Below are 22,983 nucleotides of genomic sequence, written 5' to 3'. Positions count from 1 at the left end.
GTCGGAATTATCTTAAAGGTCGGTAGGATTCAGGCTGGATGCATTTTGTTATCTCCGTTTCCACAGCTACGGTTCCATGTCTTTGGGTTTGTATAGAGTATCATAAAATTCGAAAGACGCTTTTTCCACATTATCACAACCCTAAACGGTAGCAAAAGTTGCTGGTAAAGTGGATGAAAATTAGCCTTTTTAAAGTTGAAGTTGTTGTCAAAGTTGTCCATTTGAAAATCTTGAAAAGAGCGAAAGGAAATCTTGTTAATATTTATACATACAGGATGATGTAGATCTTCATCAACTAAAGGAGAAGAATCATCTATGAAACAACATGGGAAGGCTGACGAAAACCTAGATCCTTGTATGTTTAGTTTCGATATTCTGGGTTATTATGGTATTTATTGTTGAACGCCTTTTTAGATTGCTTGTGTCTTACATTTCTCAACATAGAAGTTCAGCCGAATGTCATCGAAAAACTGTTGTGTTAGATTTATTAGATTTTTCAACTGATTCGTACTTGCATATATTTTTATATCATTTATACATAGCAAGTGACTTAACCTACTTTCTGTTTGGTGTTAAAACCATAATTGTAGGAAAGAGGATTTAATGCCAAACAGAACCATGGCGGATAGAGGGTATCACATTGAAAGATTCCTCTTCTGATCATTATTGGATCTGATTGAATTGTTTGATCATTTAAGGTTATTTGAAGTGTGGTTTTCCAAAATTCCATGCATAGGCTTTCCGATAATCAGAAAAAGCAGTATATAGGTTTCTGTTTTCTTTTCTAGCTTGTCCACAGATGATAGAATCTATGATTAATTTTTGTTTTTCGTTGGTGATGTCGGTTTTAAAACCGTATTGAAGCTCAGAGATTGATTTAAGCTCAAAGGGTGGAATCAATTTATTTTCATATTAGTATATGTGTGTTGCAACTTTTACGTCAAAATTCTAAAAAATGTGCCTAATGTCTTACTTAAGACCCTTTAATCCAATTTATGACTACTGTTCGAATATGTTATCTATTTGTTAAAATTGGCAATAAACAACAATAATATTTTTATATAAATACTACGTTGACGCAAGAAAACAATGTATGATTGAGCAAAATTTTTGATACATTTTAATTATCTCAATGAACGTAGTTTTAAGTAGGAAACAACTGGCAATAAATGAAAATGCAGAGAGAATTACTACCATGACTTTTTAAAAATTTTTATTGCTAAGTTTATTTCCATGCGATAAGATGATAAAATTAAAAAATTAGCCTACATATATATGTCAAAATATTAGATAGTTAATATTGACACTTTCAGTTTTCACTAGTTTGTAAAAAATTAATATCGCAATGAAGATTATCCTTCTAACGTGGTTTGTTGTATTCACCTTGAAGGTAAATGAAAGATATAACAATACATTTCATTATCACTAATTATCCCACATTCTAGGCACCAGTCATTCATGGTAAAATTAAAATAATGCGATAACCGAAATTACCACAATGGAGTCTTATTTTAGGTAGCAAATCTCGCATTATTGGTGGTTCTCCGACCACAATTCATCAGTACCCATTTGCCGCAGCAATTGATGTTCAAACTCCTACCAGCAAATTCTTCTGCGGTGGTACCCTTTACACACGACAATTTGTTATAACTGCAGGTCAATGCGTCGACGGGTTGGTACCAAAATTGTATTTAGACAATAGGGTTTAAATATATTTTCAGAGCTATCTCATTCACAATACATCTAGGATCAGTCAGTCGATCGGATCCAAACCGCCTAACACTTTCCACGTCTGAGTACTTCTTGCATCCAGATTATAATCCCAACACTCTGGAAAATGACATTGGGTTGATCCAGTTTAGAATGCCTATAGACTACACAGGTAACGAAAATAGTTTTAAGGTTAGGAGAATGTTTGAAACTTGTTTCCAGATTCCATTCAGTCGATAAATTATTTGGCACTAGAACCCTTACCATCTTTCCACAGAGTAACAACCATTGGATGGGGGCAAACCAGCGATGGTAATTAAGTCTATATTATTAAATCGTAGGTACAGAATTTTGATTAGCTAGTTCTCAACTTCCTGATGTATTGAATGCCGTTTTTGTTATTCCTCTAAATAACAATGAATGCCAGGAAGTGTATGGAAGCCAGATTGTAGACAATATGGTTTGTGTGGAAGGTAATTACAACGAGGGAGCTTGTCATGTAAGAATATAAATAACAAGTGGTTCAAATAATTTATTGGTGGTATTTAGGGCGACACGGGAGGTCCACTTGTTGATACTTATTCACGGTACTACTCGGTCCATGTTGGGGTGTCGAGTTTTGTAAGTGGAAATGGTTGCGAGAGTACTGATCCTTCAGGGTACACAAGAACCTACCCCTATGTTGCATGGATACAGAATATTACTTCTTCAGTGTAGACGTCACGATTTTGTAAATCTGTAGTTTCTGTAGGTGTATCAAAAAATATATACCCTTCATTTTAAAACAGAACCATCTGTAGTACTGATTAAGATCTATAAAAATAATAATTTAACCAATAAATTTTTGTTAAATAAAATTTATATATACCGTCTCTCTTATCGTTTGTCCAGTCTACACTAAAGCTGCAACGTAGCAACATGAAGAAAATAATCACACTTTTAATTACTTATTTCGCATTGGCTCGTAACTCATATGAGGTAAAGTATCATCTATTCTCACAAAGTTACAATAATATTTTTAGCTACTCGCTGCGAAAAGTGTCGACTTTGAAACTAGAATAATCGGAGGGCACCCAGCTTTTACCGAACAGTTTCCCTTTGCAGCGGCGATTGAAGTTCAAACACCAACCAGCAAATTTTTCTGTGGTGGTACCCTTTACGGACGACAGTGGATAATTACTGCAGGACAGTGTGTTGATGGGTACATTTTCATTTCTGCTTAGAATTTATTCACACTGAGTTATCTTATAAGGGCGATTCTGTTCACAATCCATTTGGGTTCCATTAGTCTGGAGAAGGAAGATTCAGCACGTTTAACTTTGGCAAGTTCTCAGTACTACGTGCATCCGGAGTACAACGCGCAGACTCTTGACAATGATATTGGTCTTATTAAACTACGAATGGCAATTGAACTCACAGGTAGGTGTTATAAATTTAAAGTTATAAATTTGTAGGTAGTACTGAGTAATGTTTTTAAGATTTTATTAAACCGATTGCGGCGTTAGCGTTTTCTGATTTACCAGATCAGTCGTACCTGAGAATTATAGGATGGGGCCAAACTAGTGACAGTACGTTTCTAATTCGTCTTAATTTTTTTTAAGTATACTTTTTAGGCAACCCTTCGCTTGCTAGCCAGTTACAGTACGTTTATGTCTCAACACTTTCTAATCAGGAATGTAGAATTACATACGGAAATCAGCTAACAGACAACATGGTTTGCATTGAAGGAAATTATAACGAAGGCAGCTGTTATGTAAAAAATGTTTTGTTGAGTATACTTTTCAATTTTATAACTCTTTTTTTTTAGGGTGATACTGGTAGTCCCTTGGTTGACGTTTACGGTAAATACGAATTAGTTCATGTTGGTTTAGCTAGCTTTGTAAGTGGAAATGGTTGTGAAAGCACGGATCCTTCTGGATATACAAGAACTTACCCATATGTAAACTGGATTAAAAATATAACGTCTGTTTAAATAAATTTGTTTAACCTGGAACTCTTTGTCTTATTTTTCTGCGATTTGTAATAAAAACTCAAAGTTTCACAGTTTCTCTTAGAAATTATAACCTCAATTGGTGTGAAATTTCGTACACACTTTAAGGTTGTTGTGACCATAACAATTTGTTTATCACAGATGATCTATTTAGTTTTTCTAAAAATTCGACAAAGTCATATCAAAATTTTGCAGAGCCAATTTCATTTATAATGTTCGGAGTTTACTTTTTGATCAAAATGTATTTGCTCATCCCCCCTAAATAATTGATGACGTCACCCCAAAATCTTGCTGAATAAATCCAATCTAAAGTGTACAAAATATGATGAGTCTGTACTTGTGATTTATCATTTCATTCATATTTTTTTTATTTGCATATGCAGGGTGACTCAAAAAAATCAATGATTGCGTGAATGTATTTTATTGATTTAATCAGAAATTATAAAACCGAATGGTTTGAAATTTTGGAGATGTTTTAAGGTAATTATAAGAATGGTAAATTTTTTATCAAAATGTATATGCTCATCCCCCATAAAAAACTGATGACGCCACCTCAAAATTTTGCTCAAAAAATCCTATCATAAATGTGTAAAGTATGATGAGTCTATGCTTGTGACTTATCACTGCATTAAACATTTTTATTTAGATTTTTTATTAGATTTGCTTATACGGAGTGTCTGAAAAAAATTAATGACTGAGTCAATTTATTTTATTGATGAAATCAAGAATTGCAAAATTGAATATGTACTTTGAAATCTTGACGTTGTGCAGTTATTATAGTAACTTTTTAATCAAAATGTTTATCACCCCAAAAAATTGATTACGTCATCTTAAAATTTTGCCGAATAAATTCTTTCGAAAATGTGCAAAATATGATCAGCAACGGGCGGAATAATCGACGGATCCAGTGCTGCCGCGTCGATACTTTGATTACAATTATATTTTTCTTTTGGACTATATCAACATAATATAACATTTCAAGATCATAAATCTGTGCCCTGTGGTTGAAAAATTAATAAGGGCACCGAGTATTATTATTTGAAGTAGTATAGTAATATAGAAGTAGTTTTTTTACTAGCTGTAAACACTTCTAGAGATGCACTGGCTACGACCTTCTGGACCAGATCAAAGGGTCCCCGCTACTCGCCGTAAAACGCACCTTGCTTCAACTGGGGAATTGCATCCGTAAGATAAATTTCCGCGTACTGATGATCAGACTATACTTATAACTTATCATTTTGTGGCGGCACAATAATACCTAGAAGTAAGCGAGGACAGATAAGCTCCTCCGTAGTCTAGTGGTAAGGGCACTTGCCCGGCAAGCGGTAAACGTGTGGTTCGATTTCCACCGGAGAAGCAACATTTTTTTTCGCTTACCTACAATTTCATTCAATTTTTTTTGATTTGCTTATACAGGGTGACAAAAAAAATGAAGCAGTCACACGTTCGGGCAAAATAGTTTATATAAGCATTTAGACAAAACAGTGACCGGAAACTGGAGACGATGACGATACGATGCAGTTGTGAAGCCAAATTTGCTCGATATTTCATAAGGCCATAGTTAGGGGGAGGCTGGGGGATGCTCCCCTAGATTTAGACAAGTTATAATTAACCAGATGTGAATTACAGCATCCAAAAACTAAATAAAATGTAGTGTTCTATTCAATAAACGGAAGTCATAGCAATAAATATCTGAACCGTTGGTATTGTCACAAGTTATTGCAATTCGTAGAAACCATATTTCAGTTTAGTTTGTGTTTCACAGGTTTTACGGGTTGATATCAGTCTTATGGCTATTTATCTTAAAGTGCAAGTATTATACAGGATGTTCATTTTATCTATTCACGCCTGACAATTTTTGTCTAGGGAACATATTATACACGTTTCTGATAGGGGGGGAAGTACTGTCTAGACTCTTTAGACCAATTTTACCAAAATTAAATTGCAAAATGTTGTTATACAATTTTGATTTTTTTTCCAAAAATTTTGTTGTCTTGAGTAAAAACTCAACACGGATTCATAAACTACACGTGTAGCAATATGTTATTTACTATGTACAATTTCGAGGTGACGCCTTCATGTTGTTGCTGGCTATAATCGGACATAGTTTGGTTAGCGTTTGACCATCTACATGATATTCGTTAATATACATATACAACTCCATAACAATCAGTTCGGTAGTTTCGGAGATTATCTGTCTAACAAAAATCAACATAGACGGCGGACAAACAGACAGACAGACAGACAAACAGGAACAAAAGGCGTATTTTTTCGTACTCTAGGAGTGATGATCCATCGACAAAATATGAAATTAGTCAGTTTTCTGATGAACTCGATTACAATACTTCCTTAGCTTACGCTTAAGTAAGAATGGAAGGAAAACAGAAACTATTGAAGAAGGTACAGACAAAAACGATATAATATATATATAGTAACCTCACGAAAAAAGAAAGAGAAATACAAACAATAGGGATAATTGCCAAAACAAGTTAAAATGGAAGTACTATAAATTGATAGTGGGTGTGAAAGTATGGAAATGTGACGAAATAGAGAGGGTGTGAATGGTTCTTCACTAAAAAAAGAAAAAGCAAAAGGAGGAATTATAACAGGGGTGAGAAATGATTACTAAAAAATTAATAAAACGAATATTTAAAATGTCAAGAATTCAATAGTTAAAGAAAAATAGATAATAGAAAAAAAAGGGAAAAAGGTGTGTGTGAAACAGCTTTAGAATGAAGGAGGAGTAATAAACTAACGGAAAAGACTAAAGACAAAGGATGGTGTGGCAACAGGAGACATAAATGAGATAGTGGAAGAACTGAGTCTAAGCATGAATGATGCAATAGAAACACATCGCGATTATAGAAGAGAAACAAGAAATAACTGGTTTTACAGGAATGTAAAGATTTGAAGAAAAATACAGGAAAAAATTGAGGGATTCAAAAAACGAAAAATTGTAAAATCCAAAAAGTAAAAAGTCGAGAAAACGAAAAATCCAGAACGTGAAAAATCCAAAAGTCGAAATACTAAAAAATCCCAAAATTGAAAAATTGAAGACTCGAAAAACTGAGAAAACTCACAAAATTGAGTTTATCTTTTTTTAAATATCCAAAAATTGGAAAATTAAAAAATTGAAAAATTGGGAAACCGAAAAGCCGAAAAATTGCAAATCTAAAGAATCGAAAAATTCAAAAATCTGGAACCTGAAAAATCGATAAATTGAGGAACTGAAAAACTCAAAAATCGAAACCTTGGCAAGTCGAAAATGGGAAAATAAAAAAAACGATGAATTGAGAAATCGGAAAACTGAAAATTCAAAAACGTTAAAACTTGAAAATTTAAAAAATAGGAAAATTCAAAAACTGAGACAATCAAAACATCGAAACATCCGAATCTCGATAAATCGAGTTCTCAATAAATTGAAAAATCGAAAAATACAAAATTCGGAAAAAAGAAAAATTAAAATATATAAGAACTGAAAACTCGAAAAATTCAGAAATCGAAATATATATGAAACAGTCGAAAATTGAAAAACCTAAAGTTTAAAAAATGAAAAACTGAAAATCCAGAAAATAAAAAATCGAAAAGTCGAGAAATAGATATATTGAAAAATCCCAAAACTGAAACAAATATCCAAAATTGAGAAATTAAGAAATTAGTCAACCGAAAAATCCAAAAATCGAAGAATTGAAGAACTGAAAAATCAAAACTGCGAATTCAAGGAACGGGACAATAAAAAAAAATATATTAATTGAAAAATCGGAAAACTGAAAATTTAGCAACGTTAAAATTTGAAAAATTGGAAAAGAGAAATAATGAAGAACTGGAAAATCAAAAAATCCAGAAATAGAAAAATCTAAAATTTAATAAACATTGAAAAATTGAATAATGGAGAAACCCAAATATCAAAGAATCAAAAAAAAAAAAAATTCGAAAATCTAAAACTTAAAAATCGACAAACCGAACTCCAGAATTTAAAAAAAAATGAAAAATCGGATAATTGAAAAATCGAAACATCGATAAATTGGAAAATCGAAAAACCGAGAAATCCAAAAATCGAAACATCGAAAAGTTGAAAAAAAAAGAGAAATTGAAGTATAAAACTGGCGAAAATTTGAAAAATATGAAGTTTAACGAAAAATTGAAAATCCATAAAAAAAGGGGTGGATACCCAAAGACTGTAAACTAAAACATTTTAAAATTGGAAAATCGACGAATTGGAATCGATTGGCCTGAAAATTTGAAAAATTGAATAAACGAAAAATTGGAAAATCGAAAGAAACAACAAAAATTAAGGAAATGAAAAAACAAAAAAATGTGATATAAAATCGAGAAAATGAAAAATAAAATATCAGGAAAATGCAAAATAAAAATCGGGGAGTTGAAAAATTGAGGGGACGAAAAATTGAAAAAGGGAAAAATTAAAAATCGAGAATGTGAAAAATGGAAAAATGAGAAATTGTAATATTGAAAAATTGGAAAATTTATAAGTCGGCAAATTGTAAAATTCAAAAATGATAAATAAAAAAACGAAAAACTATAAAAAAAACTTGAAATACGTAAAAAGTGAAAATCAAACGTGAAAATTCGAAGAAAAATTGAAAAAACCTGAATTATTGAATAAACAAAAAATTGTAAAATCGAAAGAAACAACAAAAAATAAAAGAAATGAAAAACTAAAAATTGTGATATAAAATCGAAAAAGTGAAAATTAAAAAATCTGGAAAATGAAAAATTAAAAAGTGAGAAACTAAAAAATCGAAAAATCAACAACTGTAATATTGAAAAATTGCCAAATTGAAAAACTGATGCAAACCGAAAAATTGAAAATTTTGGAAGTCGAGAAATTGTAAAATTGAAAAATCAAAATTAAAAAACGAAAAATTACAAAATGAAAATTTGAAAAATCTTAAGAATCGAAAAAGTGAAAAATCAAAAAAACGAAATATGTATTATGAAATAGAAATATTGAAAATGAACGAAATTGTAAAATCGGAAGACTGGAAATCCAAAAACTGCAAAGAAAAAAATTTTAAAATTGAAAAATGGACGAACTGAAAATTCAAAGCCCGAAAATTTGAAAAATTGAACAAATGAAAAATTTTAAAATCAAAAAAAAAACAGAAAATAAAGAAATGAAAAAGCGGACAATTGTGATATAAATCGAGAAAATAAAAATTAACAATTCGCTACATTGAAAAATAAAAATCGGAAACATGAAAAATTGTGGAAACGATAAATGGAGAAACTGAAAATTCGAAAAATTGAAGAAACGAACAATTGAAAAATCGAAGGAAACAGCAAGAAATAGAGGAATTGAAAAAATGAAAATTTGTGACATAAAGTCGAGAAAATGAAAATTAAAAAAATCTGGAAAATGAAAAATTAAAATCGAGAACTTGAAAAATTGAGGAAACGAAAAATTGAAAATGACAAAAATTAAAAACTGAGAATGTTGAAAAGTCGAATCATGAGAAACTATAATATCGAAAAATTGAAAAATTAAAAAATTGCAACTCGAAAATTGAAAAAATTTAGAAGTCAAACTGTAAAATTGAAACATCAAAAATTAAAAAACCAAAAAGTATATAATGAAAACTTGAAAAATGTCAAGAGTGAAAATCAAACATGAAAATCTGAAGAAACGAAAATTTGAAAAATCGAAAGATTAAAAGTTGAAAAACTTACAATTCGAAAAAGTGAAAAAAAAAGAAATATGTATTGTAAAATCAAAATATTGAGAATTAAAGAAATTGAAAAATTGGAAGACTGGAAATCCAAAAACTGCAAATTGAAAAATTTTAAACGTGGAAAATCATGGAATTGAAAAATCAAAAAATGAATAATAAATAAAAAATTGTAAATCGAAAGAAACAAAAAAAAAAAATAAAGGAAATAAAGAAACCAAAAATTGTGATGTAAAATCGAGAAACGTGGAGAAAACATAGTTGGATCTTTTCACTGCATTATCAGCAAAAAAATCTCTAAATCTGACAAAACTGAATATGTTATACCGGACTTCAAGAGCGAGGAAAGTACTGTCTAAATAACTGTAGACCAATTTTTATAACTCAACAATTTACATAGAGTATCAAAAATAAAACACCGGTAGCTTTCGAATAATTTTGAATGTATTGTGCTATTTTTTTTTTAATTCCACCAGTATTTTCTATTTTGACAAAATGACGAAAGAATCCAAACTTGGAGAGTTATACAAAACGAGTAAAATTTGAAGCCTCTTATTAAAAAACGTATTGATGCAATCTGTTGAGAAAGGTTCGTTGTAAACACCTCTTTTTTTAATTTTTTTCGCACTACAAAGTGTGTGTTGTAACAGCAATGTAAATGTCGTCATTTTTGCATGTTTCTATTTTTTTTTACACAGAAAACAGAACTGAAAATCAAATTTTAATATAAGAGGGACAAAATATGTCTAATAAGGATTGTTAAGAAAAAAAATGATCGTCTTAAGTCAATTTCTCTCGTTTTTACAGGAGATTTCAAATGGGATGAAAACTGTCCCAAATCACGCCTTTTAAGGTGATTCCAATGAAAAAAGCATTTAATGCCAAACAGAACTATAGCGGGCAGAGGGAATCATATTGAGAGATTCCTCTTCTGATCATTATTGGATCTGATTGAATTGTTTGATCGTTTAACACGTTAAGCTTATTTGAAGGGTGATTTTCCAAAATTCTATTGAATATTTGCATATTACTTAGTATTTGTATGTTGCAACTTTTGCGTCAATATTTTGAAAAATTTGCTCAATGTCTTACTTAAAACCACTTAATCCAATTTATTGCTACTGTTCAAGGATGTTATCTATTTGTTAAAATTGGTAATAAACAACAATAATATTTTTATATAAATACTACGGTGACGCAAGAAAACAGTGTATGATTGAGCAAAATTTTTAAATTTTAATTATCTTAATGAAGGTAGTTTTAAGCAGGAAATAATTGGCAATAAATGTAAAAGCGAGAATTACTCCATGACTTTTTGAAAACTGGATTACTAAGTTTACTTCCATGAGATAAAACGATAAAATTAAAAAATTAGCTTTCGTATATATGTCAAAATATTAGATAGTTAATATTAACACTTTAAGTTTTCACACGTTTATAAAAAATTGATATCGCGATGAAAATTATCCTTCTAACTTTGTTTGTTGTATTCACCTTGAAGGTAAATGAAAGACACAACAACAAATTTTATTATCACTAATTATCATCATACATTCTAGGCACCAGTCATTCATGGTAATGCTAAAATACTCCATAGCCGAAATTACCACACTGGTGTTTTATTTTAGGTAACAAATCCCGCATCATTGGTGGTTTCCCGACCACAATTAATCAATATCCATTTGCCGCAGCAATTGATGTTCAAACTCCTACCAGCAAATTCTTCTGCGGTGGTACTCTTCACACGCAACAGTTTGTTATAACTGCTGGTCAATGCGTCGACGGGTTAGTACCAAAATTGTATTCAAACAATAAGGTTTAAATATATTTTCAGAGCTGTCTTATTCACAATACATTTGGGCTCCATAAGTCGATCGGATCCAAACCGTCTAACACTTTCCACATCTAAGTACTTCTTGCATCCAAATTATAATCCCGCCACTCTGGAAAATGACATTGCGTTGATCCAGTTTAGAATGCCTATAGAGTACACAGGTAGTAAAAATGATTATGAGAATAGGACAATATTTGAAATTGTTTCTAGATTCTATTAAGCCGATACCTTATTTGGCACTAGAACCCTTGCCGTCTTCCCGCAGAGTATCAACAATTGGATGGGGGCAAACTAGCGATGGTAAATAATTTTACAATATTAAATCTTAGGTACAGAATTTTGATTAGCTAGTTCTCAACTTCCTGACGAAATGACTGCCGTTTTCGTTGTTTCTCTAAATAACAATGAATGCCAGACTGTGTATGGAAACCAGATTGTAGACACTATGGTTTGCGTGGAAGGTAATTACAACGAGGGAGCTTGTCATGTAAGAATATAAATCACAAGTGGTTCAAATAATTTATTGGTGGTACTTAGGGTGACACGGGTGGTCCACTAGTTGATATTTATTCGCGGTACTTCTCGGTTCATGTTGGGGTGTCCAGTTTTGTGAGTGGAAATGGTTGCGAAAGTACTGATCCTTCAGGGTACACAAGAACCTACCCCTATGTTGCATGGATACAGAATATTACTTCTTCGGAGTAATATTTAATTTTTAATGTATATTCGGTCAAAAAGTATTTTTATGAAAGTTCGAATTGCAGTCCTCCTTTGTTTACTTTTTAATTAGCATTAATAAATTGTAAACAGTAATAAACCAACGAAATTATCACTGAATTAAGCTATCACCTTCTCGTCAGACGCATTAAAGATTAATATTTTTACAGAATAGGCATTAAAATATTTATCGTTAGTCTGTTAATAATTTTTGGAACAACTTTATTATTTTACAATACCCACAATTAAACAAACATATGTTATAAAAAAATTGCGACTATTACTTTTTCAGAAGCTCCACGTTTTGACAAATTATTAAACCATGAAGTTAATTTTCTTGTTTATATTTTTGTTAGGAATTTCAAGATCAGAAGAAGCAGTAAGTTACAAGGTACCTTAAGTGGAAATACGTCTTAAAAGTGTGTTTTTTAGCACTCTAATTCTCGCATTATTGGGGGAGAAACTGCTCATATCAGTCAGTACCCCTTTACTGCTGCCATTACTGTTCAAACCAATACCGGTCGATATTTCTGCGGAGGTGCACTATATTCACAGGAATGGATAATAACAGCAGGACAATGTGTCGACGGGTAATATAAATAATAATAATAATATGTACCATTTTGTTAAAATAATTTTTATTTTACAGGGCAATACTATTTACTATTCAGTTAGGTTCCACCAAACTAACAGAAGAAGATCCAAATCGGCTAACTGTGGCCACGTCTGAATATGTTCTGCATCCAGAATATAATCCGCTTACTCTGGAGAATGATATAGGACTTATTAAGTTACGAATGCCGATAGAGTTTACAGGTACTTAGCTAATTAGTATTTTTACATCACTGAAAATGTTTTCTTCGTTTCTATTTTTTAAGATTATATTAGACGACTTCTTCCTCTGGCATTGCATGAACTACCAGCCAAACCCGATCTTCGAAGTATTGGATGGGGACAAACTTCTGATTGTAGGTATGGCACATTATTAATACGTGCAATAACAGTTTTTTTTCAGCAAATTCTTCACTGTCTGAAGATCTACAAGTTGTAAGAGTAGCTTCTATAACAAACGATGAATGTAAGATTGTATATGGAAATCAAATCACTGATAAAATGGTTTGCGTTGTTGGTAACTATAATGAAGGTGCTTGTCATGTAAGTTAAATAGTAATGTTGCGAAACAAGTATTTGAAAATAATTTTCAGGGCGATGTCGGAAGTCCCTTGTTGGATGCTTACAGTAGATATACTGCGATTCATGTTGGAATTGCCAGTTTTGTAAGCAGTAATGGCTGCGAATCAACTGATCCGTCAGGATATACCAGGATTTATGGATATGTTAACTGGATTACTGAAGTTACTAGATAAAAATGGTATCCTTATGTAAAATAAAAGTTTGAAGAAAGTAATTTTGCTGTTTTACTCCATTATTACTTCCTAAGAGGCATTCTCTTGAATTCACTTTACAAAGTTACAACATCTGTGAACACACTGGACATAGCAATATAGTAATTTTGAATATTTAAAAAGTTATCCGGAAGTTTGTGTCATAGTTATCAAAAATAATGTTTTTATCTCGCTTCATTTGCATCAAAATGTATCAAAACTTACATCGAAAGATGTTGTGTCTTGGATTTGGAAAAATACTTATAGGAGGGGATAGATAAAGAAACGGGAGAGAAAAGAGGATCAAAAGATAAAGCAAATAAAAAAGAAGGGAAAATATTGTGGCAGATAATAGAAGAAATGGGATGAGAAATTTTGAATGGAAACAAGGAAGGAGGACGTACGTAGGGGCTAGGGGAGAATCAATTATAGACTATGGGATTGTCAACGAAGAGGCGTGGGAAGAAATAGAGAGTTTCAAAGTGGGGGAAAGGGTAGAATCAGACCACATGCCACTAGAAATAAAAATCAAAGGAAAAGAGCAAGAGTACGAAAAACAAGAGAGAAGAAACGAAAGAAAAGAAATAGAGGAAAGAATATGGGATGAAGAGGAAATTCAAAGATACAGAAGTAGACTAGAAAAATAGAAATTCGAAGTGAAAGAAGATATAGAAGCTATGATATCAGAACTGAGCAACCTAATTTTAGAAGCTACGGTAAAAAGAAAGATATACATATGGCAAGGGAGGAATAATGGATGGAACGGAGAATGTAGTAAGTTGAAGAGAAAAGCAAGGAAAAAATTAAGAAAATGGAAGAATAACAAGGGAAGGAAAGAAGAGTACCTAAAAGCAAGAGAGAATTGTAGTAGAAAATGTGAAGAAAGAAAAAGAGAAAAACGAAAAGAAGAAGGGACGACAATAAAGTCCCTGAAAACAGAAGAAGAAGTATGGAGATATAACTATAAACAAGGAACGGAGAAGTCAGCAGGAAAATCAAAATACATGAATGAAGGTTGTGAGGAAAAATGCTGCAAAATAAATAAAGGAATCACAACGACTGAAGAAATGTGGAGAGTTTCGGAAATAACAAAAGATGAAATAGGAAGACAGATTGAAAGACTGAAAAGAGGAGGAGGGGATGGAATCCAGAACGAAGCGTGAATGTTCGGGACAGAAGGAGTGAAAGAAAGGATATGGGAAGCGGTAGATGGAGCTTGGAAGGTAAAAGGGTTTCCTCGGCAATGGAGAGAAGGTATAGTAATCCCATTATTTAAAAAGGGGCAAAAAGTGATGTGAAGAACTACCGAGGGATCATCTTGCTCAATACGGCGTACAAGATATACGCAATGATACTAGATGAGAGGTTACGAAAGGAGATGGAAGCAAGGGGTATGTTCTGGATTCTGGATTCTTAATTTATGCTGGCTGACCGTAGCCAGCCGGCACTTAGGCCTCGTCTTTGGGCCCATTGTATCTTCCCCAAGTCCATATCAGGGTGTTTTCCCTCTCCTCTACTAGTTAAGCCACCCACCTGCTTGAATGTACTTGTGTAATGCAGAGGGTGGAAACTCCCTGATATTTGCCATACTAGGCCAGATGTCCCCTAGTATGGATTCCCTGTAGGAGGTTAGGGCTGGACACTCACGAAGAATGTGCTCAGCTGTTTCCTCTTCTTCTTTGCATCCACGACAGATTGGGTGTGTTACCACCCCTATCGTATGTAGATGTTTGTTAAACTGGTAATGTCCCGTAAGGAATCCTACCAGTTTACGTAGTTTGTCTCTTGAAAGTGAGAGATAAAATTTCGTCAACTTACGGTCTGGTGTCGCCATACAAGCTCTACCATGCCGACAGCTGCTCAACGTCGCCCATATCTGCTCATGGCGTCTATGGGTATATTGCTTTACGAGTTCGTTCGAGAGGGCGACCGAAGGCGTGATTGCCGGTTCGGGTCCCCAGAAGGGCATGCGCGCGGCTCGCTTCGCCATCTCATTTGCCCTCTCGATTCCTTCGTTGCCACTGTATCCTTTGATCCAACAAAGTTCCACTCTATTCCTCTGCGTTACATACTTTAGCGTTTGTCTGCACTCCCAAACCAGCCCGGATCGAACCATACAGCTGTCCAGGGCTAGTAGTGCAGACTTGCTGTCAGTAAGTATGCGTATTGATTTGTTGCCGATTTCACGTTCAGCAACGATTTTAGCTCCCAGCATTATTCCCATCAGTTCTGTTTGTAAGACAGACGTGTGGGTGCCGAGAGGTACACTGATTTGTGCGTTCAGTTGTTCGGAGTAGATGCCGGCTCCTGAACCACTATCTGTTTTGGCACCATCAACATAGATATCGATGTCGGCTCTTCCTTCTAAATTATCATTCATTGATATTCTATATGTCTTCTCATATATTAGTTTTGTGCCCATTCGGTCACAACCCATTCTTAACAAGGGTATTCTGTTGAACGCTTCCGTTAAGATTCGAGTGTGCTTCGTTGTGCGGCCTTGCTTGTTCCATACTCCCAGAGAGTGAAGTCTTAGAGACGTCCTCATTGCCGCTTCCTCTATGTAAAGGTTAAGAAGTGCTAAGCAAAGAAGAGTCTCCAGAGCCGCTGTGGGAGTGGTCCTCATTGCTCCTGAGACACGCCATTCTCTGAACGTGTTCAAGTTGCAGGGCTGTTGTTTTTTGTCTGGCTCTGGGCCACCAAACTAAAGCTCCATAGCACAGCATCGGTCTGACTATTGCCGTGTAGATTCAGAGAGCGATCTTGGGATTTAAACCCCACGACCTTCCCACCACCCTACGACATTGCCAAAGAGCCGAGCGTGTTTTTTCCACTTTATCATCACATGCTTCTTCCAATTCAGTCGCCAGTCCAATACAACTCCCAGGTGAGAGAACTCCTCCCTGAGGACATCCCCTGCCTACAACAGCCTCGATCTCAGTGCCACCTACATTAATCAGTACTTTCCTATTCCTCAGCATACCGGCCACCCACCTACTTAGGGTGGGGTCTACGTCGTGCTCTCGTAGGGCTTTTGAAGGTCGTTTTATCAAACGCTCTTTCAATATCCAAAAACATTACAAAAAAGGAATTGGAATTGAATGTGGAAAAAACAAAAATGGTGGTGTTTGGGAAGAAAGTAAGAAAGGAGAAGGAAGAGTGGGCATGGAGAGGGAAGAATATTGAACAGGTGAAATAATTCCAGTACTTAGGATATACATTAAAGAGCAATAACGCAGATAGAGCGCATAATCAAGAACTGGTCCGAAAAGCGAACAAAGTGATAGGAATAGTGTGGGGAATAGGAGAGAGAAAATTTAGAAATGATTATAAGAGAAGAATTATGATGTTTGATAGTATGATCAAAAGTGTATTTATGTAGAAAGCTGAGATTTGGGAATGGAGGGAATATGAAGAAATAGCGAGATTGCAAGAAAAATACCTGAAACGGACATTAGGATTGGAGATGTATACGCCGAGGTACATAGTTAGAGAAGAAACAAAAAGGGAGAAAATGAGAGTGGAAGCGGGTGAAAGGGCGGTTGGATTTGAAGAGAAGTTTAGTGAGAGAGAATGTTGTTAAGAAATAAGAAAGGAAGGTGAAAAACTTGTTTAGAACGAAAGAGACAAGTATTGTGAAGGAAAGGGATATGCATATGAAGAAATAGAGAGAATGAGAGAAATGGGAAGGAGTATGAAAGAAGAACTGAGTGTAAGAGATAAGGATAAATATAAGCAAGAACGCAGATCGAGAATATCGGAGTCTAGATATAATGTAGAGTATAGAAAAATAGTAAAGCATGAAGTACCAAAGTACATACACAGAGAGAGTATAAAGAAGAAAAAATGATGGCGAGATTTAGGTGTGGAAATGAAAAGAAAGAGAATAATTTTTGGATGGATGAAACTGACAGAAGGTGTAGGATATGTTAGAGAGAGGGAGAAACAATAGAGCATATGCTGGAACGATGTGAAAGATTGAGAGAATCGGAAGAAAGTAAGGAAGAAGTGCTAAACGAGGATGGAAGAGGACTTGACTGGATGAAAGAAGTGCGGAAGATAAGGGGACTATCGCAAGGGGTGGGCAAGCGGAAAGAATAGAACATTTATAATATAAAACAGAAAACTTGTGGACGCTTCTCATTTCCTTGGTTGATAACATTTCTAATGGCTACTCCAATAGCAAACCCACTTCGCTAACTCTGCTTGACATGTCCAAAGCATTTGGTAGCGTCAATATATCTCTGTTGGTGACCAAACTTAAGTATTGTGGCGTGTATGGAACCACCTTGGACTGGTTCCAGAGGTACTTAATTTAGTTAGCCGACTGTAATGTTCAGAAATCAGACATGATGGCCTTACGGGTTCCCCAAGGATTGGTCCTTGGACCTATTCTATTTTCTTTATATTCTGCCGACATAGTGAAAGTTATTAAACATTGCAGTGTACACATGTATGCAGATGATCTACAACTTTATCTTACTTTTAGTCCTAAAGAAACTGAAACGTGTGTTAACCTTATAAATAGAGATAGCCAACTGAAGTTTGTGGAACATGCGAAAAAATCTGTTTATTCTTTAAGTAAATAAGTCCTTATAGGTTTTATCTGGATATTAAATCTAAAAAACGGCTCTCAGATGCTTCGATTTTATCTCATTTAAATTATGCTGATACAGTCCTTGTCTATCTCAGGTGCAAAAATATCGGCTACAGAAAATTCAAAATCTATCTACATATATTTATAACTTCATAACAAAATTTTTTATTGAACAAATTAAAAACGAGTCACCTCATTTTCTCGAAAAGGTGAGAATAGTCACGTGTTTATTTACTAAGAATTAAGTGTAATAACGATATTTACAACATCTGTTCGACTGTGGCTTAATAAACAATTTAAGTTCTCTATTTTGAGGCGACAAACTCTTCCGATGTATAAACAAATACTTGAAGTTAAAGCTTGTTATTATTGCTGAGAGGCCATTCTTAGTTAATTAAATGGAACATAATAAACTCCAGATTGTTTTAATTGAGGGGTCCCTTGACCAGCCTGGCCATTTAAAATTTTTGACTTGAGATCTGAGAGGGTAGAAGGCAAGTTTCTCAAATTAGACATAGAAAATAACAACTATGTTATAACAGAAAGTAGAAATTTTAGAAACATTTCTTTGTTTTAATGGCTAATACCGCCGAATAAAAATTAGCAGATAACAACTGAGCCTCTAAATTCTATAACCTTATGACGAACTTTGTTGATTTTAAGATAAGACGTCCACAACTAAGCTAAGATGACTACAATATTTTTACCGATATATTATTTCGAATTTTAAAAATTGTAAAGTCATTAACAAACGATGACACGCCACATGCTGATATTTTTTTCGCTCTTGATAGTACAAAACGTTCCGGTATAAAATCATATACTCTGAATATTTAAAATTTCCTTTTTGTTTTGTTTTAGACAAAAGCTTCTCTTTACCATGACCAATCGTCTGGTAAGTAAATCAAATTTCACCCTCCGAATACAAGAAAACATTTTATATAGAGAAAAGTGGTCGTATAATAGGTGGTATTGATGCCCATATTGCTGTATTCCCTTTCATTGCGGCTGTTAACGTTCAAACGTCAAACAGCAGATTTTTTTGTGGAGGAACTCTTTACTTGTCTGAGTGGGTCATCACAGCTGGTCAATGTGTCGACGGGTAAGATTACAAATCACTTTTATCTAAGTAATAGTTGTAACATTTTTGTCCTAGGGCTGTGTTATTTACAATAAGTTTTGGTGCAGATACTTTGGAAAATGAAGATGACAGTCGAGTGACAGTAGCTACATCAACGTACTTTCTGCACCCAGATTACAATCCACAAACTTTGGAAAATGATATTGGTATCATCAGACTACGTATGCCTATAACACACACTAGTAAGTTAAGGAAAGAAGACAATAAAACAGTCATCATTGTGTAACTAATTATTATGTTACGTTTTAGATTACATAAAAGCGATTGAAACCCTAGCAACTACAGATCTTACGATTGGTAATCAATTATTCACCCTTGGGTGGGGTCAAACCAGTGACAGTACGTAACCACAACACAAACAACACAACGGTTACAGAATTAGTTAACACTGTTTTTGTTAGGCGATCCTTCTCTTGCCGCACGTATTCAGGTGCTTTACGCAGTTGCTATAACTAATGAAGAATGCAGACAGGTTTACGGATTTCAAATTACCGACGAAATGGTCTGCATTGTTGGGAGTTATAATAATGGAATTTGTTATGTAAGTAATTTTTGACGATCATTGGTTGTGTTAATGTCTAAAATTATCTTCAAAGGGCGATACTGGTGGTCCTTTAGTCGAAGTTTTGAGATTAGGAACTCGAAGGCTTGCTGGTATAGCAAGTTTCATCAGTTCAAATGGATGTGAAAGTACCGACCCATCTAGGTTTACTAGAATTACTCCGTATGTTAGTTGGATTACAAACGTCACCAGAGGATAAATTATTTCGTAATATATATTTATGTATATAAATTTTTATCAGATAAAATTTTCCCAATAATGTACTGTATGTTACTACCGTGTACCATTTAATTCCTTTACGACTATATTGTGAACCCGCTATCAAACAGAAACAGGTACTTTAAGATAATTGTAATCCGTCATTAAGAAAAGCGTTTTATTGGAAGGTAAGATTATAACATATAAAAGAATAAAAAGTACATAAAATTTCTCTACTCGAAAAAAATTACACCACAGAAATTGATAATGAAGATTTTACTGATAACACTGCTGTGTCTTATCCCATATACCTTGGTAAGAAATATTCAATACAAATATCGAATTTTTCAACGTTTTGCAACTTTTTAGGGAATCACTCTTCCCCGTGAAAATGGTACATCAAGTCACTATTTGTTAGATAAAATTATAACCTTTTGATTTTCGTAGGTCTAAATAGTCGCATTATAGGCGGATTTGACGCTAATATACGAGCATATCCCTTCGTTGTTGCTGTTAATGTTCAAACATCCCTCAGCAGATTTTTCTGTGGAGGAACCCTATATGGGTCAGAATGGGTAATTACAGCCGGTCAGTGCGTCGATGGGTAAAAAGTAGATCTTTTTGTTTCATTTTGTCTTATAAGTCTAAGTTTAGGGCTACTTTGTTTACTGTAAGTTTAGGGTCTGCTACCTTAAACGACGATGATCCAAATCGGGTGACTGTAGCTACGTCTACGTATTATTTACACCCGGAGTATAATCCACAAACTCTGGAAAATGACATTGGGATTATACAGTTTCGGATACCCATTACCCACACGGGTATCTATTACTACATTTAGCTATGTATTAAAATACTTATACAGTATTTTAGATTATATAAAGTCCGTTAATTTTCTACCAAGTGAGAACATAGCACTAGGTATCCAATATTATGCATTCGGGTGGGGTCAAATTAGTGACAGTAAGTACCTATATGAAACATATGATATCATAACATAATTGTTCAACATGTAAATAGGTGACTCATCTCTTTCGAACAAACTGAAAGTAGCATATATTGGTTCTATAACAAATGAAGAATGTAGACTATACTATGGTAGTCAAATTACAGACAATATGGTGTGTATTGTGGGAAATTACAATGAAGGAATTTGTCATGTGAGTTTATGAACTTTAAAGAATAAATATATCTTAAAAACGACCTTTCTTGACATTCCAGGGTGACACTGGAGGTCCTCTGATAACAACATTAAGAACAGGAACTACGGTACTTATTGGTGTTGCCAGCTTTATGAGTTCAAATGGGTGTGAAAGCACAGATCCTTCAGGCTTTACTAGAACATATCCATACGTCGATTGGATAGCAAACGTTACAAATATATACACAAACACAAGTGCTGTAAATTTTTAAATGAATAGTCATATCAAATGAAATAAAAATTAAAAACAAAAACAAGGAATTTTATTCAAAAGAGCTCTGTGTTGTGCTTGGAACTTTAAATCGAAATACCACAAGGTTGGTATTCCCACAAGAAAATTTGATGAGACGTCATTGACGTTAAGTCAGCAATCTAGCAGCGTTTGTAAGATATTTGTGGGATAAGGTACAATGACTGTGTTTATTTTATTGGTGTCTAAATTCATTTTATTTTACAATATCTGAATTCACCCATTGACCTTTCAAATACTACGTTACTAAAAACTACTGCCAAAACGAAAACATGTTCTATTATAACAAAAAAGTTTTATTTTTTCTTCTTGGCACCGTTTCGTGTATGTATTCTAGAGAGGTAACAATTAGATAACTAGTTTTTCTAAATTTCTAAACGTTTTTTACAGATTTCAAGCTTTTTTGTAAAGAGTCGTGGTAACTAATGCAAACGTTGTATTTATTTTAAATATATTTCTTAATAATGCAGGTGCCACTACTTATATTATTGGTGGACAAAACGCCACCGTCAACCAATTCCCTTTTGCAGCAGCTATCCAAGTACGCATAGAAGACAGCGCTTTTTTCTGTGGTGGTACCCTATATGGAACCGAATGGGTAATAACCGCTGGTCAGTGTGTCTACGGGTGAAAGATACAACTAAATTAGAAATATTATATTAAGGCAACGTTATTATAGAGCCATCTTGTTCACAATTCGGTTGGGATCAGTACACTTGAATGATGATGATTCAAATGTATTGCTTTTAGCTACATCTGAGTACTTTTTACATCCTGATTATAACCCAGAAACTTTGGAAAATGACATCGCGTTGATTAAATTGCGAAGTGCAATAACATTTACTAGTGAGTTATAATTCCGAGTTATAACTGATTTATTCTTTAAGACTATGTTCGTTCGATCGATTCTTTGGGAAGGCCTGATGTAGACACTAATTCTGACCTTACTGCAATTGGTTGGGGACAAACCAGTGATGGTATTTATATTTTAAACATTTATAGAATTATTTTTTACTATTTTATTTTTACAGAAATTGGAACTTTGGCACCAAATCTTCAATATATAAAGTTCGTTCCAATAACCAACGAAGAGTGTAAAATAACCTATGGAAATCAAATTAAAGATAATATGGTGTGTTTAGTAGGAAATTATAATGAAGGTACTTGCCACGTAAGTTGTAAGCTCGTGGTGTGTATATCAAATGTCTAAAAGTGTTATATTTTTATATGAAGGGAGACACGGGAAGTCCACTGATAGAATTATATAGCTACAGGTACACACTTCACGCTGGAGTTGCAAGTTTTATAAGTGGCAATGGGTGTGAAAGCACGGATCCCTCGGGATACACAAGAACATTTCCATATGACGATTGGCTTCGAATCATCATGTACTGACACATGTAAAAATAACTCCAAGAAATAACTAGTAAATAGAATAAGAAATACCAAAATCTGGCTTTTTTTGCTGTGTTGCCATATGGGGGAAGATACAAGTTGTAAAGTAGTCATTTAGAAAATTAATCTTCGAAAGTCTAAATAACTTTAGATCAATTTTTTATAAATTATGGGCCGTAGATTTTGTGTCGACGTGAGGATGTAAATTGAAAATGTCCTCGTAAATCGTTTAATTGTTTAAACGAAAATGAATCGCATTCGACGCCGCAATCTAATTATTAATGTTTTTCAAATTTGAAATGCGTAATACTTTTGA

The 22,983-nt window shown here is 33.8% G+C and overlaps 6 protein-coding genes and 1 long non-coding RNA gene across 8 annotated transcripts; all 7 read left to right on the top strand.

The window, feature by feature from the left end:
- The first annotated feature begins 1,291 nt into the window (after positions 1-1,291).
- Positions 1,292-2,582, top strand: LOC135130403 (brachyurin-like). The gene is made up of 7 exons (XM_064057781.1): positions 1,292-1,390; positions 1,446-1,461; positions 1,516-1,672; positions 1,722-1,882; positions 1,933-2,022; positions 2,070-2,209; positions 2,260-2,582. Exons 1-7 carry the CDS (start codon positions 1,346-1,348, stop codon positions 2,425-2,427), a joined length of 777 nt encoding a protein of 258 aa, XP_063913851.1. The 5' UTR covers positions 1,292-1,345; the 3' UTR covers positions 2,428-2,582.
- On the top strand, positions 2,534-3,703 carry LOC135130402 (brachyurin-like). The gene is made up of 6 exons (XM_064057780.1): positions 2,534-2,688; positions 2,733-2,911; positions 2,963-3,129; positions 3,189-3,278; positions 3,324-3,463; positions 3,518-3,703. Exons 1-6 carry the CDS (start codon positions 2,629-2,631, stop codon positions 3,680-3,682), a joined length of 801 nt encoding a protein of 266 aa, XP_063913850.1. The 5' UTR covers positions 2,534-2,628; the 3' UTR covers positions 3,683-3,703.
- A 7,097-nt stretch (positions 3,704-10,800) lies between these two features.
- LOC135130516 (brachyurin-like) lies at positions 10,801-12,041 on the top strand. The gene is made up of 7 exons (XM_064057913.1): positions 10,801-10,888; positions 10,947-10,962; positions 11,016-11,172; positions 11,222-11,382; positions 11,432-11,521; positions 11,569-11,708; positions 11,759-12,041. Exons 1-7 carry the CDS (start codon positions 10,844-10,846, stop codon positions 11,924-11,926), a joined length of 777 nt encoding a protein of 258 aa, XP_063913983.1. The 5' UTR covers positions 10,801-10,843; the 3' UTR covers positions 11,927-12,041.
- Positions 12,042-12,161: 120 nt separating this feature from the next.
- LOC135130231 (brachyurin-like) lies at positions 12,162-13,346 on the top strand. The gene is made up of 6 exons (XM_064057584.1): positions 12,162-12,317; positions 12,371-12,528; positions 12,588-12,754; positions 12,817-12,906; positions 12,954-13,093; positions 13,144-13,346. The coding sequence occupies exons 1-6, from the start codon at positions 12,261-12,263 to the stop codon at positions 13,303-13,305; spliced, it is 774 nt and encodes a 257-aa protein (XP_063913654.1). The 5' UTR covers positions 12,162-12,260; the 3' UTR covers positions 13,306-13,346.
- A 5,276-nt stretch (positions 13,347-18,622) lies between these two features.
- Positions 18,623-19,882, top strand: LOC135130447 (brachyurin-like). Of its 2 annotated transcripts, none has more exons than XM_064057832.1 (7): positions 18,623-18,728; positions 18,782-18,815; positions 18,866-19,022; positions 19,077-19,243; positions 19,311-19,400; positions 19,463-19,602; positions 19,658-19,882. In XM_064057832.1, exons 1-7 carry the CDS (start codon positions 18,675-18,677, stop codon positions 19,820-19,822), a joined length of 807 nt encoding a protein of 268 aa, XP_063913902.1. In that variant the 5' UTR covers positions 18,623-18,674; the 3' UTR covers positions 19,823-19,882. The 2 variants fall into 2 exon arrangements, with proteins under 2 accessions (XP_063913902.1, XP_063913903.1); XM_064057833.1 differs by having other exon boundaries at positions 18,673-18,728; positions 19,109-19,243.
- Positions 19,883-20,044: 162 nt separating this feature from the next.
- Positions 20,045-21,279, top strand: LOC135130217 (brachyurin-like). Its single transcript, XM_064057572.1, has 7 exons — positions 20,045-20,136; positions 20,191-20,215; positions 20,269-20,425; positions 20,476-20,642; positions 20,695-20,784; positions 20,842-20,981; positions 21,043-21,279. The coding sequence occupies exons 1-7, from the start codon at positions 20,089-20,091 to the stop codon at positions 21,232-21,234; spliced, it is 819 nt and encodes a 272-aa protein (XP_063913642.1). The 5' UTR covers positions 20,045-20,088; the 3' UTR covers positions 21,235-21,279.
- Positions 21,280-21,834: 555 nt separating this feature from the next.
- Positions 21,835-22,723, top strand: LOC135130674 (uncharacterized). Its single transcript, XR_010280828.1, has 4 exons — positions 21,835-21,899; positions 21,952-22,249; positions 22,304-22,443; positions 22,506-22,723. It is a non-coding gene; the product is annotated as an uncharacterized LOC135130674 (long non-coding RNA).
- The last annotated feature ends 260 nt before the right edge of the window (positions 22,724-22,983 follow it).

The sequence above is a fragment of the Zophobas morio genome, unplaced genomic scaffold (assembly GCF_036711695.1).
Source record: "Zophobas morio isolate AGI-343-1 ecotype UQ-CSIRO unplaced genomic scaffold, CSIRO_AGI_Zmor_V1 ptg000017l, whole genome shotgun sequence".
In the NCBI taxonomy this organism is placed as follows: Eukaryota; Metazoa; Arthropoda; class Insecta; order Coleoptera; family Tenebrionidae; genus Zophobas; species Zophobas morio.
The sequence above is the reverse complement of the archived record's forward strand: the minus strand, read 5'-3'. Positions and strand labels throughout refer to the sequence as shown.